Source organism: Pteropus alecto, unplaced genomic scaffold, assembly GCF_000325575.1.
Source record: "Pteropus alecto unplaced genomic scaffold, ASM32557v1 scaffold68, whole genome shotgun sequence".
Classification (NCBI taxonomy): Eukaryota; Metazoa; Chordata; class Mammalia; order Chiroptera; family Pteropodidae; genus Pteropus; species Pteropus alecto.
This window is the reverse complement of record NW_006441386.1, coordinates 657,591-672,053: the sequence shown is the minus strand read 5'-3', so window position 1 is coordinate 672,053 and position 14,463 is coordinate 657,591. Positions and strand designations below refer to the sequence as shown.

Here is a 14,463-nt window from a genome sequence, read left to right as displayed (position 1 = left end):
CTCAACCCTCCATTCTTAGCCTTTGGATTGGCCTGAGATGGTAGTCTTCTACATGTTGGTCTGGATATGTGAATATTCTTTCCTAGTCCTTTAGGGAGCAATCAAAGGGTTATCTGGATTTTTGATGTATATCCAAGTATTGGCTCAGGACTGGAAAGTTCAAAAGTTTAAGTTCCCGGGCTAGTTAAAAAAAGAATACAATTGTTTCCTCATACCTTAACCTACTTGATTTTTAGTAATTCATCAGCTTGTTTATAGTGAATCCATTCTATTTCTTCACTCCATCCCTCAGGGAAAATCACCTTGAACTAACTAAATAAAGACTTGTGGATAAATGAAAAATCAATTTATTGTTTGTTGTTTTTATTTTCATTTGATTTTTTAAAGTGTAGAAACTATTTATTATCAGACAAAGCCTACAGATTTATTTCTTCTTGGACACACCCACAGTGCAGCCTCGGCGGCCGGTGGTCTTGCTGTGCTGGCCTCGAAGTCCCCAGAAATGGTGTAATTTTCTTCAGTCGTTGCGGGTCTTCACAGAGTTTGTTGTCCAGACCATTGGCCAGGACCTGGCTGTAGTTCCCATCCTTCACGTCCTTCCGTCTGTTTCAGAACCAGTCTCGGATCTTGTACTGGTGTGGATTTTGCATAGTGGTGATTACACGTTCCACCTCATCCTTAGTGAGCTCTCGTGCCTTCTTGGTGAGGTCAACGTCTGCTTTCTTCAAAACCACATGAGCACATCTTCACCTCACACCCTTAATTGCAGTGTTGGCAAAGGCTATTGTCGTTGCGTAGCCACAAAATGTGCTGGAACGTCTCAGAGATCATTAGAAACATGGCGGTAGCCCAAGCGGTGGTGTGTAGGCCTCCTGTGGAAAAAAGGATTGTTTGCTGCTTTTAAAAAACACCTGTTGGTTTGATTCTGATTATAAAAATAATGCCGTTCTTCATAGAAGATTTTTAAAAATCAGAAAAGTATGAGGAACAAAATGAGAATAATCTATAACACCAATAATAGCATCTCACATATTTATATTTGTGTGTGTATAATCTTAACAATATTAGGATCACAGAGTATATACTTTTGCATCCTTTCTTGTTTTCATATTGTAAGCCTTTAGACCTTGTCAGTTCCTAGAATATTTTATTTTTACTGTCCTGGGGACTCTGTTCCCAGTATCAAGGTCCACTACAAGAAACTTGCTTAGGTGAGCTTGAAATCAGAGCAAAAGTGAAAAATAATAATTTAAAAAATCAGGTAACTGCAAGAAGAGTTGTATCCAGGTTAGGTTAGTGGGGCCATAAGCCCCTCTCCTTGCACCTTTATGTGCCTGCAGTGTCAAGAGGGAGCCCAGGGTCCCAGGCAGGGATTTGGGGCCCAGGTGATCTCAGGGTCAACCCTATGGCCTAGTTCCCGGGAAAGGTCTCTCTGTGGGAAGGTTTTCCACTAGACAGGATAAAGACTTTGCCTGGGCTCACTAGATGTCCAGCAGGCATTAGCAAGCGAAGGTGTCTCAGGCTGGCCTCGTTGAAGAAACGGAGGGGGCCGTGGGGTGGAGATGTAAAAGTAGAAATTCTCTAGTTTCAGGGAGGCAGTATCTCCTGGTGCCGGCCCCTAGGGAGAGCAGTTATCAGTTACAGGGAGGTGATATCTCCAGGCGCCAGCCCCAGGGAGAAGCGCAACATTCCAAGGTGAAGATGATAAAATTGTCTATTAGGCCTTGTTTGAGCTGAGAGTTCCCCCGGATACCTTTATCTGTGTACAAAAGGTTAAAGACTAACTTCTGCTTCTTGTGACCTATTCATTCAGAAATGTAGTAGGAGACCTTATAAGTTGCCCCCCTGAGGAAGTTCGGGGCTGATCTCCTCTAACCCTGCGTGGTAGAGAGTCATTTGCCGGCCGGCTAATAAAGGCTCATATTCATCTCAATTGGCTCCATGGGTCTCAGAATCATTCGCGCCATAACAGGGTTGGAACCCCGCTATTTCCCGGATTCTCACTCTGGCCTGCGGCCCCCAACTGGCCTCCCTGAGTAGGGGAAGCAGTCAGTAATGTGAGGGCGGGGAGAGGAAGGGACACCGCGGGCAGGCGGGGAGGGCGCAGAGCCGGAAAACTCAGCCCTTCGTGGTTGGTGTTGGGGGCCAGGGATCCCTTTTCCCCAAAGTCCTAACCTCGAGCTCCCCGCTGGCCTTCCCCCACCGCCGCCCTCAGGGAGGAGGACAGGTCGCGTCCTCCGCTTCCGCCCGCATACAGCGACTCCTCCAGGCCTGGAACCCGCCTTAAAGCAAAATGGCGCCGGAGGCTTCAGGGGTGGGTCGTGACTCCGGACACGGTGCTGGGCCCTCCTCCCCCACCATTCTTAGCCCGGCGACGAGTGACTGGCGGCCGCGCGGGAACCATGGTCCGGGGACCGGCGAGGGCTTGGGCCGTGCTTGGCCCGGTTCTTTGGGGCTGCGGGCTGGCGCTGCAGGGGGGCATGTTGTACCCCCGAGAGAGCGCTTCGCGGGAGCGCAAGGATCTGGATGGCCTTTGGAGCTTCCGCGCCGACTTCTCCGACAACCGGCGCCAGGGCTTCGAGCAGCAGTGGTACCGGACGCCGCTGCGAGAGGTGGGGGCTCCAGGGGCAGGGAAGCTCCTGTAGCTAGGCTTGGGCATGCTTCCCCTTCACCTCGGAGCTGCGGTCCAGACGGTTAAAACGAACAATCTTGGAGGCGTGGGAGAGGGTGTCTGACGATTCTGAAGGAGGACACATGGACGGAGGGCAGCTCTGGGACCGAAGGTGTGTGGGGCGGGCGCCCACTGCCCCTCCAGTAGGGGAGGCCGAGCCAGAGCAGGGTCCATGGCATCCCGCAGGGTGGGCAGCTGGAGGAGGACGGGCTTTGGACATCTTGGGACCAGTTCTGCCCTGGCAGGCAGGACCTTGGGTTCCAGGTGCAGGTAGAGGACGGGGCTTAAAATCCAGCCAGCCAAGGATCCCACCTCGGGTCTCCCCGCTGACCTTGGGTTGGGTCGATGGAGAAGTGGGGCTAGGGCAGGCCTGTGTGCCCATATGGCGCTCACCTTTTCGACATGCTCGTTTTTAGGGCTTTGCCTCCCAGCATTCATCAAGGGAAGAAGAAGTGGCTGGGCGCCACTCATAGTTTCCTCAGCAAAAGCAGCCCGTGCACGGCCATCCTTCGTCTGTCACTTGATCATCTTCCTCTTAGGGTCTGGTCTCTGCAGATCCTTCTTGCTTCATTCAGACCGCACTGTGGCCCTGGGCTCACCGCCTTTTGTGGAGAGCTTGGTGCTGGCTGCCTTCAGAAAGAACTCGCCTCACTAGCCCTTGGACACAAACAGTCCTAGCAGTTGATCTCTCGTCAGCAAGTTATCCATCCGTTTAGTCAGTATTTATTGAGTTCCTACTATGTGGCAGGGCTTGTGTCATGCTGGAGATACAGCTGTGAAGGACAGAGGAAATGAAATACTCCTCTCCTCAGAGGTCACACGTGCCAAATATCAGATGTCTGTGGGAAAGCCAGGCTGCTGCCAGGCTCACTGAGCCACCTGTCCTGCTCCTGTCTTGCCTTCTACCTGAGGTGTTCAAGGGATTGTCTGTGGGGCGGTATTCCGTGGGTGCTGGCCCCAAAAGGCCTTCTCTGACTCCTAAGATAGTCCCCTGCCACTCTCCACACTTCTCACAGAGCTGATCAGCTGACAGCAGAGGCCTGTTCACCGTTTTATTCCTGGCACCTAGACCAGGACCGTAGGTGTTCACTGTACACTGTCCATTGAATGAGTGAGTGCCTGAGGTCTACTGCATGGAGTCGTGAGAATTAGATGAGCTCCATAAAAGGCATAGGTCACTTGATGGTAAAGAATAACAGTGGTAGTGTGGCCCGGAATGCCAGGGTCTGGGAGAGGCCTTCTTAAAGGCAGGGTTGCTGGGGGATCTGGCTTCTAGGGAAGGGGGCTGCCTGGGCCCTGGTCTTAGGTGGTCTGGACCTGATCCCTACCCTTCTTTCCCCAGTCGGGCCCCACCCTGGACATGCCGGTTCCCTCCAGCTTCAACGATGTGGGCCAGGATGGGCAACTGCGTGGCTTTGTTGGCTGGGTGTGGTATGAACGGGAGGCAACCCTGCCCCAGCGATGGACTCAGGACCTGGGCACAAGAGTGGTCCTGAGGATTGGCAGCGCCCAGTACTACGCCATTGTGGTCAGTGCAGCAAGCAGCAGGCAGGGCGAGTGGGCAGGTGCAGCTGCTGAGCACTCTTGGGGCTGCCTTGGGCTCTCTGGCTCCCAGCTATTCCCTGACAGCTTGCCTCCTGGGGTGGGTGGGGGTGGGGTGGGGTGGGGGGAATACACATTCCCCACACTGGGGTCTGTGCCCTGGGTCGGGGAGGGTTGCCTAATTTCCATTGGAGCTCCATTCCTATTATCAGGCTGCTGAGGTAGGTGGCAGCTGGGAAGACACCTCTCAGTGATGGAGTGCCTGAGATGGCAGCACCTGTTCCTCATGCTCTGGCTTGCTGTCCCCTCCCCATATCTCCCTGTGTCTGCAGTGGGTGAATGGGGTTCATGTAGCAGAGCATGAGGGGGGCCATCTTCCCTTCGAGGCTGACATCAGTAAGCTGGTCCAGAGTGGGCCCCTCTCTTCCTGCCGCATTACCATCGCCATCAACAACACGCTCACTCCCCACACCCTGCCACCAGGGACCATCGTCTACAAGACAGATACCTCCAGGTGAGCAGCACCTGCCCCCACATCCCAACCCCCACCCTGCCCAGTGGTCTTCCCACTAGGGCCAGAGTAGCCTTAGCAGATGTGAGGTTGATGTCCTCAGGGCGAGGCCCCAGTTGGCCATTATCCTCTCACCCTAGGTACCCCAAAGGTTACTTTGTCCAGAACATAAATTTTGACTTCTTCAACTATGCGGGACTGCACCGGCCTGTGCTTCTCTACACCACACCCATCACCTACATTGATGATATCACTATCGGCACCAGCGTGGACCAAAACACTGGTAAGGGCTCCTGGCAGGATCTGCCCTCAGCCAGGCCCACAGTGGTCTGTTCCCTGTTTGGAAAGTTGCCCCAGGAGAAAGGCTCTCCCAGCCTCTCTTAACCCTCACAGGTTCCCATTTACCTAAGAAACTAAAATCCAGCCTGTCAAAGCTGGCAAGGGCTTCAGAAATACCCATCTGGTCTGACCTCATTTTGTGAGGAAATAAATAAAGCCCAATGAAACGTAGAGCTCGCCTAAAATCACATCGCTCAGGATACATGGGGATCCCATGTCCCGTCTCCACTCTGCTGCTCTCACTCAAGCCCTCCTCACCACAGATCAAGCTCAAGAAATAAACAGTTGTTGGCTGGGGTCTCGGGGCCTAAGTGGACTCCTCAAAGTGATGGCTGCAGGGTACTCTCATCTGTACAACCCGGGACATGTACCACCTTTTTGGTTTGATCTCCCTTGTCTCCCACAGGGCTGGTGAATTACCAGATTTTTGTCCAGGGCAGTGAACACTTCCAGCTGGAAGTGTATCTTCTGGATGAGGAAGGCAAAGTCGTGGCCCAGGGGATGGGGGGCCAGGGCCAGCTGCAGGTGCCCAGTGCCCATCTCTGGTGGCCATACCTGATGCATGAGCACCCTGCCTACCTGTACTCGTTGGAGGTAATGGTGATTAGCACCGAGGCTATGGGAGGCCTTTTGCCCCTATCCAGCAGCCTTACCTGGCTTCAGCAGGGCTACAGAACAGGTGGGCAGGCAGGCATGGTCCTCTGAGCTTCCTAGTCATTTGAATTGAAGTGTTCCCAACCTGATTTTTTCAACTTTCGGTGTGGTGGCTCAAGTTTGAAGAGCAGGCTCCAGGGGGAGGGTGGGTGAAGGTTCCTCCTTGCTAATGCCAGAAGCCTGTAACTTCAGCATCTCTGCTTGCGGTGCCAGAGGAGGGCCGCTGTGGTTTACCAGGGGCCTTCCAGCTGATGGGCAGGTGATGTGGGGCCATCGAGAACGCTTCATGCCAGTGCTTGGCTTTTCTAGGTGAGGCTGACTGCAGAGACGGCAGCTGGGCCTGTGTCTGACTTCTACACTCTCCCTGTGGGGATTCGCACTGTGGCTTTCACAGAGAGCCAGTTCCTCATTAATGGGAAACCTTTCTATTTCCATGGGGTCAACAAGCATGAGGATGCAGATGTGAGTTGGGGGTCCCTGGGTCCCTGTGGGGAACATTTCTCATCTTCCTCATACTCCCTGAAGCGGTTGAGGGCAGCTCAGAGTAGTTAAGCCAACTGCTCAAAACCGCTACCTGATGGGGCCTGTGGTTGGGTTGGATAGAGGGCTCTTGAGGGTCTAGCTCTAGAAGGAAGTGCATCGGACAGAGGCAGGGGGTCATTCTACTCTGCTATCTCTTAGATCCGAGGGAAGGGCTTTGACTGGCCACTGCTGATGAAGGACTTCAACTTGCTTCGCTGGCTTGGTGCCAACTCCTTCCGCACCAGCCACTACCCCTATGCAGAGGAGGTGATGCAGCTGTGTGACCGCTATGGGATCGTGGTCATCGATGAGAGCCCTGGCGTGGGCATCACGCTGAAGTGAGTGCCCAGAGCCCACACTGCTCAGCCTGACTAGCTTGGTAGGCTATGACATTCTGCCTTTCTTCACCCTGCCTCACAGTGAGAGCTACAGCAGTTCGTCTCTGCAGCACCACCTGGAGGTGATGGAGGAGCTGGTGCGCAGGGATAAGAATCACCCAGCCGTTGTGATGTGGTCTGTGGCCAATGAGCCCACTTCCTTCCTGAAGCCTGCTGGTTACTACTTCAAGTGAGTGCCCTCTCCTGCCCCAGGCTTAGTCATAGGAGAGACCTCACCTTTGGCCCAGCTCAGCCTGGGCATGGGCTATGCGAGAGTCAGCATCTGCTCCCAGCCCGCACTTGAGAGAGTGTATCCATACCTGGTCAGTTCAGGGGAGCAAATCCCTACCCACCCAAGTTGTGATTTCAACTCAGTGATACCCAGTGTCCCCTTTTCACACCTGAAATGAAATCCAGAGTTGACCCAGTCTACTTATACACATAACTTCAAATGAAAAACAAAGTTAGGCATGGTCTAACTAACTGTGATATAAACGAGAGTTATTTATAGAATAACACGTGAATGCATGGGCCTGGCTCCCCAGAGACCCACTGAAGGGGTCCGATGCTTGCACCTACATGTGGAATCTCCTGAAAGCATAGCTACAAAAGCTGCAAAAGTGCTGCGTTGCTACTGGTACCATGGGCAGTGGTCCCTTCAGTGCTGCACATTTCCAAAATGGCCAACCACTCTAGATAAAGTTCCAAACAAAACCGAGGATAATCTCCCCTCACTTTTAATGGCATCTCCATTCCTGAGAAATAGAGTGTGTATTAAACTTCGAAAAAACACTGCAATGCTTTGGTTTATGTGTAAAGTGGAGTTAGGCTTTATCAGACCAGCTTATCTACAAAAACGGGTTTTTCAGTGACGTGTATTCCAACTATTGTAAAGTTACATCGTTGGACAGGACCAAGCCACTGAAGTTCATGGTCCCATTCACTAAAGGCCGCATTGCAAGGAAAACAAACACCACTTGGGGGCAGTGTTCCCAAAGTCGGAGGCCTGGCCTTGGGGATGTTCCTTGGTTCCTTCTCTTTCTTACAGTTGTGCAAGTGTCACTTGGCCTGGAGAGGGGAGTTATTTCACTTGCTGCAGAGGCAGCAGAGGTCATCACAATAGTCCCTGAGGCAGACATTGCATCCTAGTTTCAGGGAGTGCTTTGGGCTGAGTCAAATCTGTGAAAGGCTCCGATGAGTGACCTACCTGGGCAAAGGACAACTCCGAACATGCAGTTCCAGAGTGCACTGGGCCACCCCTGGTGGTTCAGTTTTTATTGTGAGGGTGAAGTGTATGTAGGCTCCCAGGAGTGGGTGCCTGAGGTTCCAGGTGGGCCTTTTTGGGAGGCGGAGAGAAGGGGAGATGCATGATGTCTGGAGCAGCAGGGACAGCGCAGGAGATGGCTAGAGCTACCTGGGCTGGAGGAGCTCAGCTAGGCTTCGAAGCTTCCCAGGTGACAAACAGGCCATTTCAGAGTGTGGTTTTGGGACTTGAGAGTAGGGGTACTGTGCTGGCCTGTGGAAACTACTGCCTTCAAATGAGAAGAGCAATTATGGGGAAAGGATGTAAAGGAAAGAAAACTAGCTGTGAGGAAAGAGAAGAGACAAATAGGCTTAAACAGCGATTGAAGGTGACCTGCATGGGGGAAGCCGCAGACAGTTTGCTCTGTCAGGAAGTCTTTTCTTCTTTTTAGGGAGTCTCTTCTTGTCACCCCTCCTTGGTTAGTGCGATTCAGCATAAATGCCATTTCTTCAGAGAGTCTGTCACTGACAGTCTCAGTTCTGTACCTGTTACTGTCTCACAGAACCCTCTTTCCTGCTACCACTTGTAATTGCAATTTGTAACGTTCGTGCAAGTACCCTACTTCCCAGTGCTCCATGAAGCTATAGATGTAGCTGTTAAAGTCTCTGGTGAGCGCCCAGCACACAGCATGTAGCCCATAGCCGGCTTCCTAGCACACACTCCCTAATTATTCATTAATATCTATCCTAATCCACACCCCATCCATTTCTATTTTCAAGAGCTTTTTTCAGAGATTCAGAACCTGGTTTTTGGCGGCACCCAGCCCAAGGACCTCGGCTTAGTGTGCCTGCTTGCCCCTGCAAGGTGGCCCCCTCTGTGGGCGTGGGTAGGATTTGGGAGGGAGAAAGAATGATGTCAGGGAACATGATCTAAGACGGGAGGAACATGTTCATTTACCTAAAATACACTTAGAGGTAGGGAGGAGAGCAGTGCTGTTTTGTTTGTTTTGGGAAGATGGGAGGGAGAGGATGAGAGGTGAGTATCTGAGAACTCTTCCCAGCCTGATGCAGGCTGTCTTCTGCTCTCTGTGGACAGGACACTGATTGCCCATACCAAAGCCTTGGACCCCTCCCGGCCGGTGACCTTCGTGACCAGAATGGACTATGACGTCGACCGAGGGGTGAGCCTGGAGGTTCCCACACGGTTCTCCTCTCCTCTGCCCTCTCTAGTCCTTCTCTACTGCTTGCTCCAATGAACACCACGTACGGTATAAACCTTCTGATGCGGGGCCCCGGGTCGTTAGGGCACACAGTGTGGGGCCCTGCGTTAATAGGGGAACACACTGTATGCTGTGAGCCTTATGATGCTGGACCTGCTGCATTTGGGGAACACATAGTACAGCATGAGCCTCCTGACGCAGGGTGGGGCCTCACGGCAGGAGGGGAACTCTGGGGCTAGCTCTGAGGAAAGAACCACAAGCCTCCAGTCCAGCATATTCATAGACGGTCTTTGGGTTAAAGATAACTAACTACCTGCTTATTCACAAGGCAGTGTGGCTTCCTAAATCCAAGGAGATTTAATTTATTCTCAGTTCACACTCAATATTTTATACGCCTCAGTTTAATTTTATGCACGTCAGTTTATTATAAATAATAAAATGGCAAAGTTTAAGGGAGCTGATTGTCAGAACAACTAAGGAAAGCTTTTTGAGAGTCCAGATCTCTGGATTCTGAGATTCTGATTTAGTCAGTCCGGGGTGGGAATCTGAGTTATTAAAAAGCTCTTCAGTGATTCTAATCATCAACCAGCTTTGAGAACCACTGACTAGATCCAGATTGAGAGTTGGAGAGAGAGGCTCACACAGCTGTCTGGACCACATGACCTCACCATCCGTGGGCACAGCAGTCCCTCAGAAACAATGTGTTCAGTTGCACTAGAGCTGTAAAACGGGACCACGAAAATGTTCCTTCATTAGGAAGCTGAAGGCCAGTACTTAGGAGGAAAGTGCTACAGAAAGAGAAATCATCTAAAGAAAGAATGGATGAGAAAACACTGTATACAAATACAGATTGTGAACACTGTCATTTTAACATGCATGGAAAAAGATTTGTAGCCCCGGCGCTCCTTTGCCATCTCTTGAGAATACCCCCTTCAAAGAAGCATCACGACTGGTAAAACGCGTGTAGTGCAAGGCAGCCCTGAGTGTTTTCGGGGCGCGAGTGGCATCTCCTCCCGTTCTAGTCTTTCACGTGGACCGGGAAGCCTGCGCCTGGGCACCCTATTCCTGGCCTCATCTGGTGGGATGTGTGATCCATGCGCATCTGTCCACCCAAAGGTACCTCCCCCAGCTTTCTCTTTCTGTCTGCAGTTTTCCACCACTGCAGTTTGGAAAGTGGCCACAGTCTCTTTGGAAAGACAGACCACATCAGTCCCAGTGCAGGCTCTGGAGACAGGCGTGTGTTCAGGTGATGTTAGAGACTGGACATTGGGCTGTCGAGTCTTTGCCGCTCAGTCCTAATTACCGCATTGTTTAGACCTGCGGCAGTCCTGCCCCATCATTTTGGCTACTCTGGTAGTAGGGAAATTTCCAGCCACCTGATGGCCCACAACACTAGTTCAGGCATGGTATGGCGAATCGAGATTCTTTGTAAAGACAAAAAGTGCATCTACCCCTCAGCTGGGAACATTTCTCCAGGGCCAGGTGAGGGAAGACCAGCGACAGAAACACTACCAGGAGAGGAACAGAATCCAGTCGGGATGGGCCCTGGGCTTCCACTGAGGCCAGCTCAGCTCATCAGGTGCCGGCTCTGCCTCTCATAGCCCTCACAAGAGCCCAGCTACAGCCAGGTCAGGAGCATCAGTTCAGAATTATAGACTTGCTCCATTCAGGTCACTTTTTGACTTATTTCCTGCACATGTAAGCGTCTGAATTCTTTTCGACCTTCCCTTCTTACCTCCTCTGCCAGAAGAGCCCCCGGGTATGAGAGTCCTAACACTGTATTATGCAGTCTTCTGCTTCGTGAACAAGCTTTAATGTTCTTGTCCTAGGCACCGTATGTGGACATCATCTGTGTGAATAGTTACCTCTCTTGGTATCATGACTTTGGGCACCTGGAGGTGATTCAGCTGCAGCTGGCAACCCAGTTTGAGAACTGGTATAGAAAGTATCGGAAGCCAATTATCCAGAGCGAGTATGGAGCAGATACCATTGTAGGGCTTCACCATGTAAGTAGTATAGAACGTTCTGGTTTTTTTTGTTCACTCTCTTAGGCAGTGATGTCACTCATTGCCCCAGGTTAGAAATGTGCTTCCTTCCCCATCCCTTACTTGTCCTGATGCTCTTCCCCGCAGTTCTTCAGGCTTACCTTGGCCTGCCCCTCTGCACTCATGGCTGCCCAGGACCGAGGCCTTTGGGTGACTTGCTTGAGGCAGCCTCCTTACTGGCCATGTTTCCTTGTTCCCACTAGCTTTCCAAATAGTCTTTTGAACAAGTCCAAACCTTGGAAGTCTGGTCATTGGCTTCCCCTGGCCTACAAGACAAAGCCCTAATCCCTTGTCAGGGCAGTCAACGTCTTTGTTCTCTGCCCTCTCTGAGGTCTTCATCCTCCTCTGCCTTCACCCTTTGACACTGGACTGTTTTTACTATTCCCAATGGTGCCTGTTCTGGCTTTGGCTGTTCCTTCTGCCTAGAATGCCCTTGTTAGTACTATAATTGCCAAGCAATGGATTCTAATTCTGTGTTCAAGTCTCAGCTTAGACGTTTCCTCTTTGGTGAGGTTTACCCCACCTGCCCCAGCCAGAGGAAACTGTCCCTTCTGCTTGGTCTCTGTCTCGGTGTTTCTCATTGTGTACTGTCATTATTTCTTTGGCTCTCTCCTTGACCAGACTGTGGGCTCCAGGAGGGAGAATGCATCTTATTTATTGTTGCTTTCTAAGCTGTCAGTAGTGTTCAGCACACAGCGGGTGCTAAACAATATTTGTTAAGGGAATGGATGAAATCTTGGAGCAAGTTTTTGTCACTAGCCTTTTTCTCATTGTTTTGTCCATTTCCTCACCAAAGATATGCTGCTTTGTCTTGTGAGGATATCTTCATGTGGATTCTCGAACCACAGCCAGGCACCCTTCTCCACTCCAGCCAACTCACACTGGCCTGTCACAACTACTGGGATTCTTTGTTAACACATATTTCTTAATATGCTTGTCCTTTGTATGTTGAACAGCTAGATACTTGGACTGTATTATTCTGTTCACACCCTTAAATTCATCTTGCTTACACAGAATGTCACTTGTACAAACCAATAAAGGGGGAAAAATAGCTCACGAAGACAGTGTATATGCACATTTGTTCTCCCTCTTTGGAAAGGTGTAGCCAACTCTGAATTTTTAAGAAACTCTGAAAGAGTCTAGGTTAGCACCGTCTGATAGAATCTTTTGCACTGATGGAAATGTTCTGTATTTCTGCTTTATATGCACATTTGTTCTCCCTCTTTGGAAAGGTGTAGCCAACTCTGAATTTTTAAGAAACTCTGAAAGAGTCTAGGTTAGCACCGTCTGATAGAATCTTTTGCACTGATGGAAATGTTCTGTATTTCTGCTTTCCGAAAGGGTACCCACTAGCCACATGTGGCTCTTGAGTACTTGAAATGTAACTAGTTTGACCGAATGATTTATTTTAATTTAGTTTTAAATTTAAATAGCCATTCGTTGACTAATATTAGACAATGCAAGGTCATTTTCATTAAAACCAAGTAAGAAAATTTACATTTTGCCCTGTCCTCCAAATCAGCTTTGGAACTGGAACAAAACATGGCTTAATTGTAGAGTTATATTTTCAGTGCATCTTATATAGCATTTTAATCCCTCTCATTGGAAAAGAAAGCCAAGAGGGTTTTGTTCTCTCACAGATGGTCAGAATGCTGCATCCTTCAGCATCTAAGGCTTGAGCTTCCCCCCAATTTCCCTTGTGTTGGAAACTCACACCCAACAACAAGAACTCAGACCCAGGAAAATATAAAAGATTACTATATCCTAGTACAGGCTGCATAGGAACTTCTCACCAGATATTGGATGAATTCGTAGATGTGGCCTTCTGCTTTTGTTTTGGATAGCCTTCTCCTCACTTGGCAGGTCTTAGCTTAAATAATTCCTCAGGAAAGCTTCCTGTGGCTCCTTGTCTCAATTAACTCCTCCTGCTAAACATCCCCCTGGCTCTTGCTTTGCACTCTTTTTATTTACTCTCATTACACTTACAAGTTGTGTCTTTCTTGCCAGATTATAAAGCCTGAGAGCAGGGAAACTCATCTTTCTTGTTTATCACTCTCTCTAATGCCTGCCATATTAGCAGATAGGAAATAGTTATTTGTTGAATGAATGAATGTGCTAAACAGCAGCTACTTACCCAGACCAGATACAGATGAATCTGAGGTGAGTTAAATCTGAGTCATACTAGTTCTCAAATTATACACTTGCGGCTACTTAAAACTTGAGCTTCAAATTTATAATTCAAAGACAGTTTTACTTCACCGCACTGGCGAATAGAGATGGAAAAGTAAGATAAAGCAAGTATCAAATTATATTTATAAATAGTGACTAATTAAGGTTGTTTAAAACGTTTTTTTTCTCCGGGCTACATCCTACCCTGGCTGTGTCTCTACACCAGCACGACTGAGTCCTGCAGTCAGTCACTACAGCCCACCTTGAGGACAGATATTTTGGTCATCATCACATGGATCTTTATTTTTATTTGACATTTACAATTCTGCCAGTTCTGACTCTTAAATTCTCTCTTTGCCTTGAATTCCAGGATCCACCTCTGATGTTCAGTGAAGAGTACCAGAAAGATCTGCTAGAGCAGTATCATGTGGTTCTGGATCAAAAACGCAAAGAATATGTGGTTGGAGAGCTCATCTGGAATTTTGCTGATTTTATGACTGACCAGTGTAAGTGGCAATTTGGTGAGGGGAATGTGCCATTTCTAATTTTTTCACATTGGCCTTTCAGTTCAGGACATTTGGTTGTAAGAGCACTGGAAACGAGAGAGAAAGCTGTTTAGTCATTGTAAGTTACATAGAGAATTTCCTAGGAAAAGTAAGTTGCATTTAGCAAACAGCATCACTTGCCTCCTTTCCAACTCATTTTATGGTAAAAGAAAATTAAAATAAAAAAATAAGCAAATGGGAGAGACTACCATTTTGAGGCAAAATGGCTAACTTGCCTTGTCTGTTTCACAGTAGTAAGGAAAAAGTTGACTTCATGTTGGGTTTACTTGTGAGATATGCTCATTATTCCAGTGTAGGGTACAAAACCTGAGAAACGTAAGACAGTTCAGTCTGGTTTATATTATTCACTTGTACAAGGCAGGTTCATCGAATACAGGGATGTGTCAAAGTGTTTCGAATGTGGGAGCGTTTAAAAGTCTTCAAAGGGAATACCATCTGTAGTCTTTCTCAAGCGGGGATAGATGAGAGCTACTTCAGTTAAGTTCCAGATGAATGTTTCTCATTTCTTTTTACATCTCTAGGTTACTAGTTTCTTTATATATGATAAACTTAGGATAGCACTGGCGGTGGGTGTGGGGAGGATTTGGCGGTAGTGAAAACCAGGA

General features: G+C 49.2%; 1 protein-coding gene and 1 long non-coding RNA gene across 4 annotated transcripts in view; one reads left to right on the top strand and one right to left on the bottom strand.

Annotated features, from left to right (window-relative positions):
* Positions 1–331: 331 nt before the first annotated feature.
* LOC112485251 lies at positions 332–2,264 on the bottom strand. Its single transcript, XR_003048385.1, has 2 exons — positions 2,176–2,264; positions 332–872 (listed from the first exon to the last, which is right to left on the bottom strand). It is a non-coding gene; the product is annotated as an uncharacterized LOC112485251 (long non-coding RNA).
* A 102-nt stretch (positions 2,265–2,366) lies between these two features.
* Positions 2,367–14,463, top strand: part of GUSB (glucuronidase beta) — a 13,417-nt gene continuing 1,320 nt past the window's right edge. Inside the window, exons 1-11 of one of the 3 annotated variants that reach the window (XM_006918510.3) lie at positions 2,367–2,612; positions 4,014–4,199; positions 4,546–4,727; positions 4,865–5,007; positions 5,470–5,657; positions 6,027–6,179; positions 6,399–6,577; positions 6,660–6,806; positions 8,955–9,039; positions 10,908–11,084; positions 13,663–13,798. In XM_006918510.3, coding sequence (XP_006918572.1) covers positions 2,403–2,612; positions 4,014–4,199; positions 4,546–4,727; positions 4,865–5,007; positions 5,470–5,657; positions 6,027–6,179; positions 6,399–6,577; positions 6,660–6,806; positions 8,955–9,039; positions 10,908–11,084; positions 13,663–13,798 — 1,786 coding nt within the window. In that variant the 5' untranslated portion in view covers positions 2,367–2,402. The other 2 variants (XM_015594691.2, XM_015594692.2) reach the window with 2 other exon arrangements.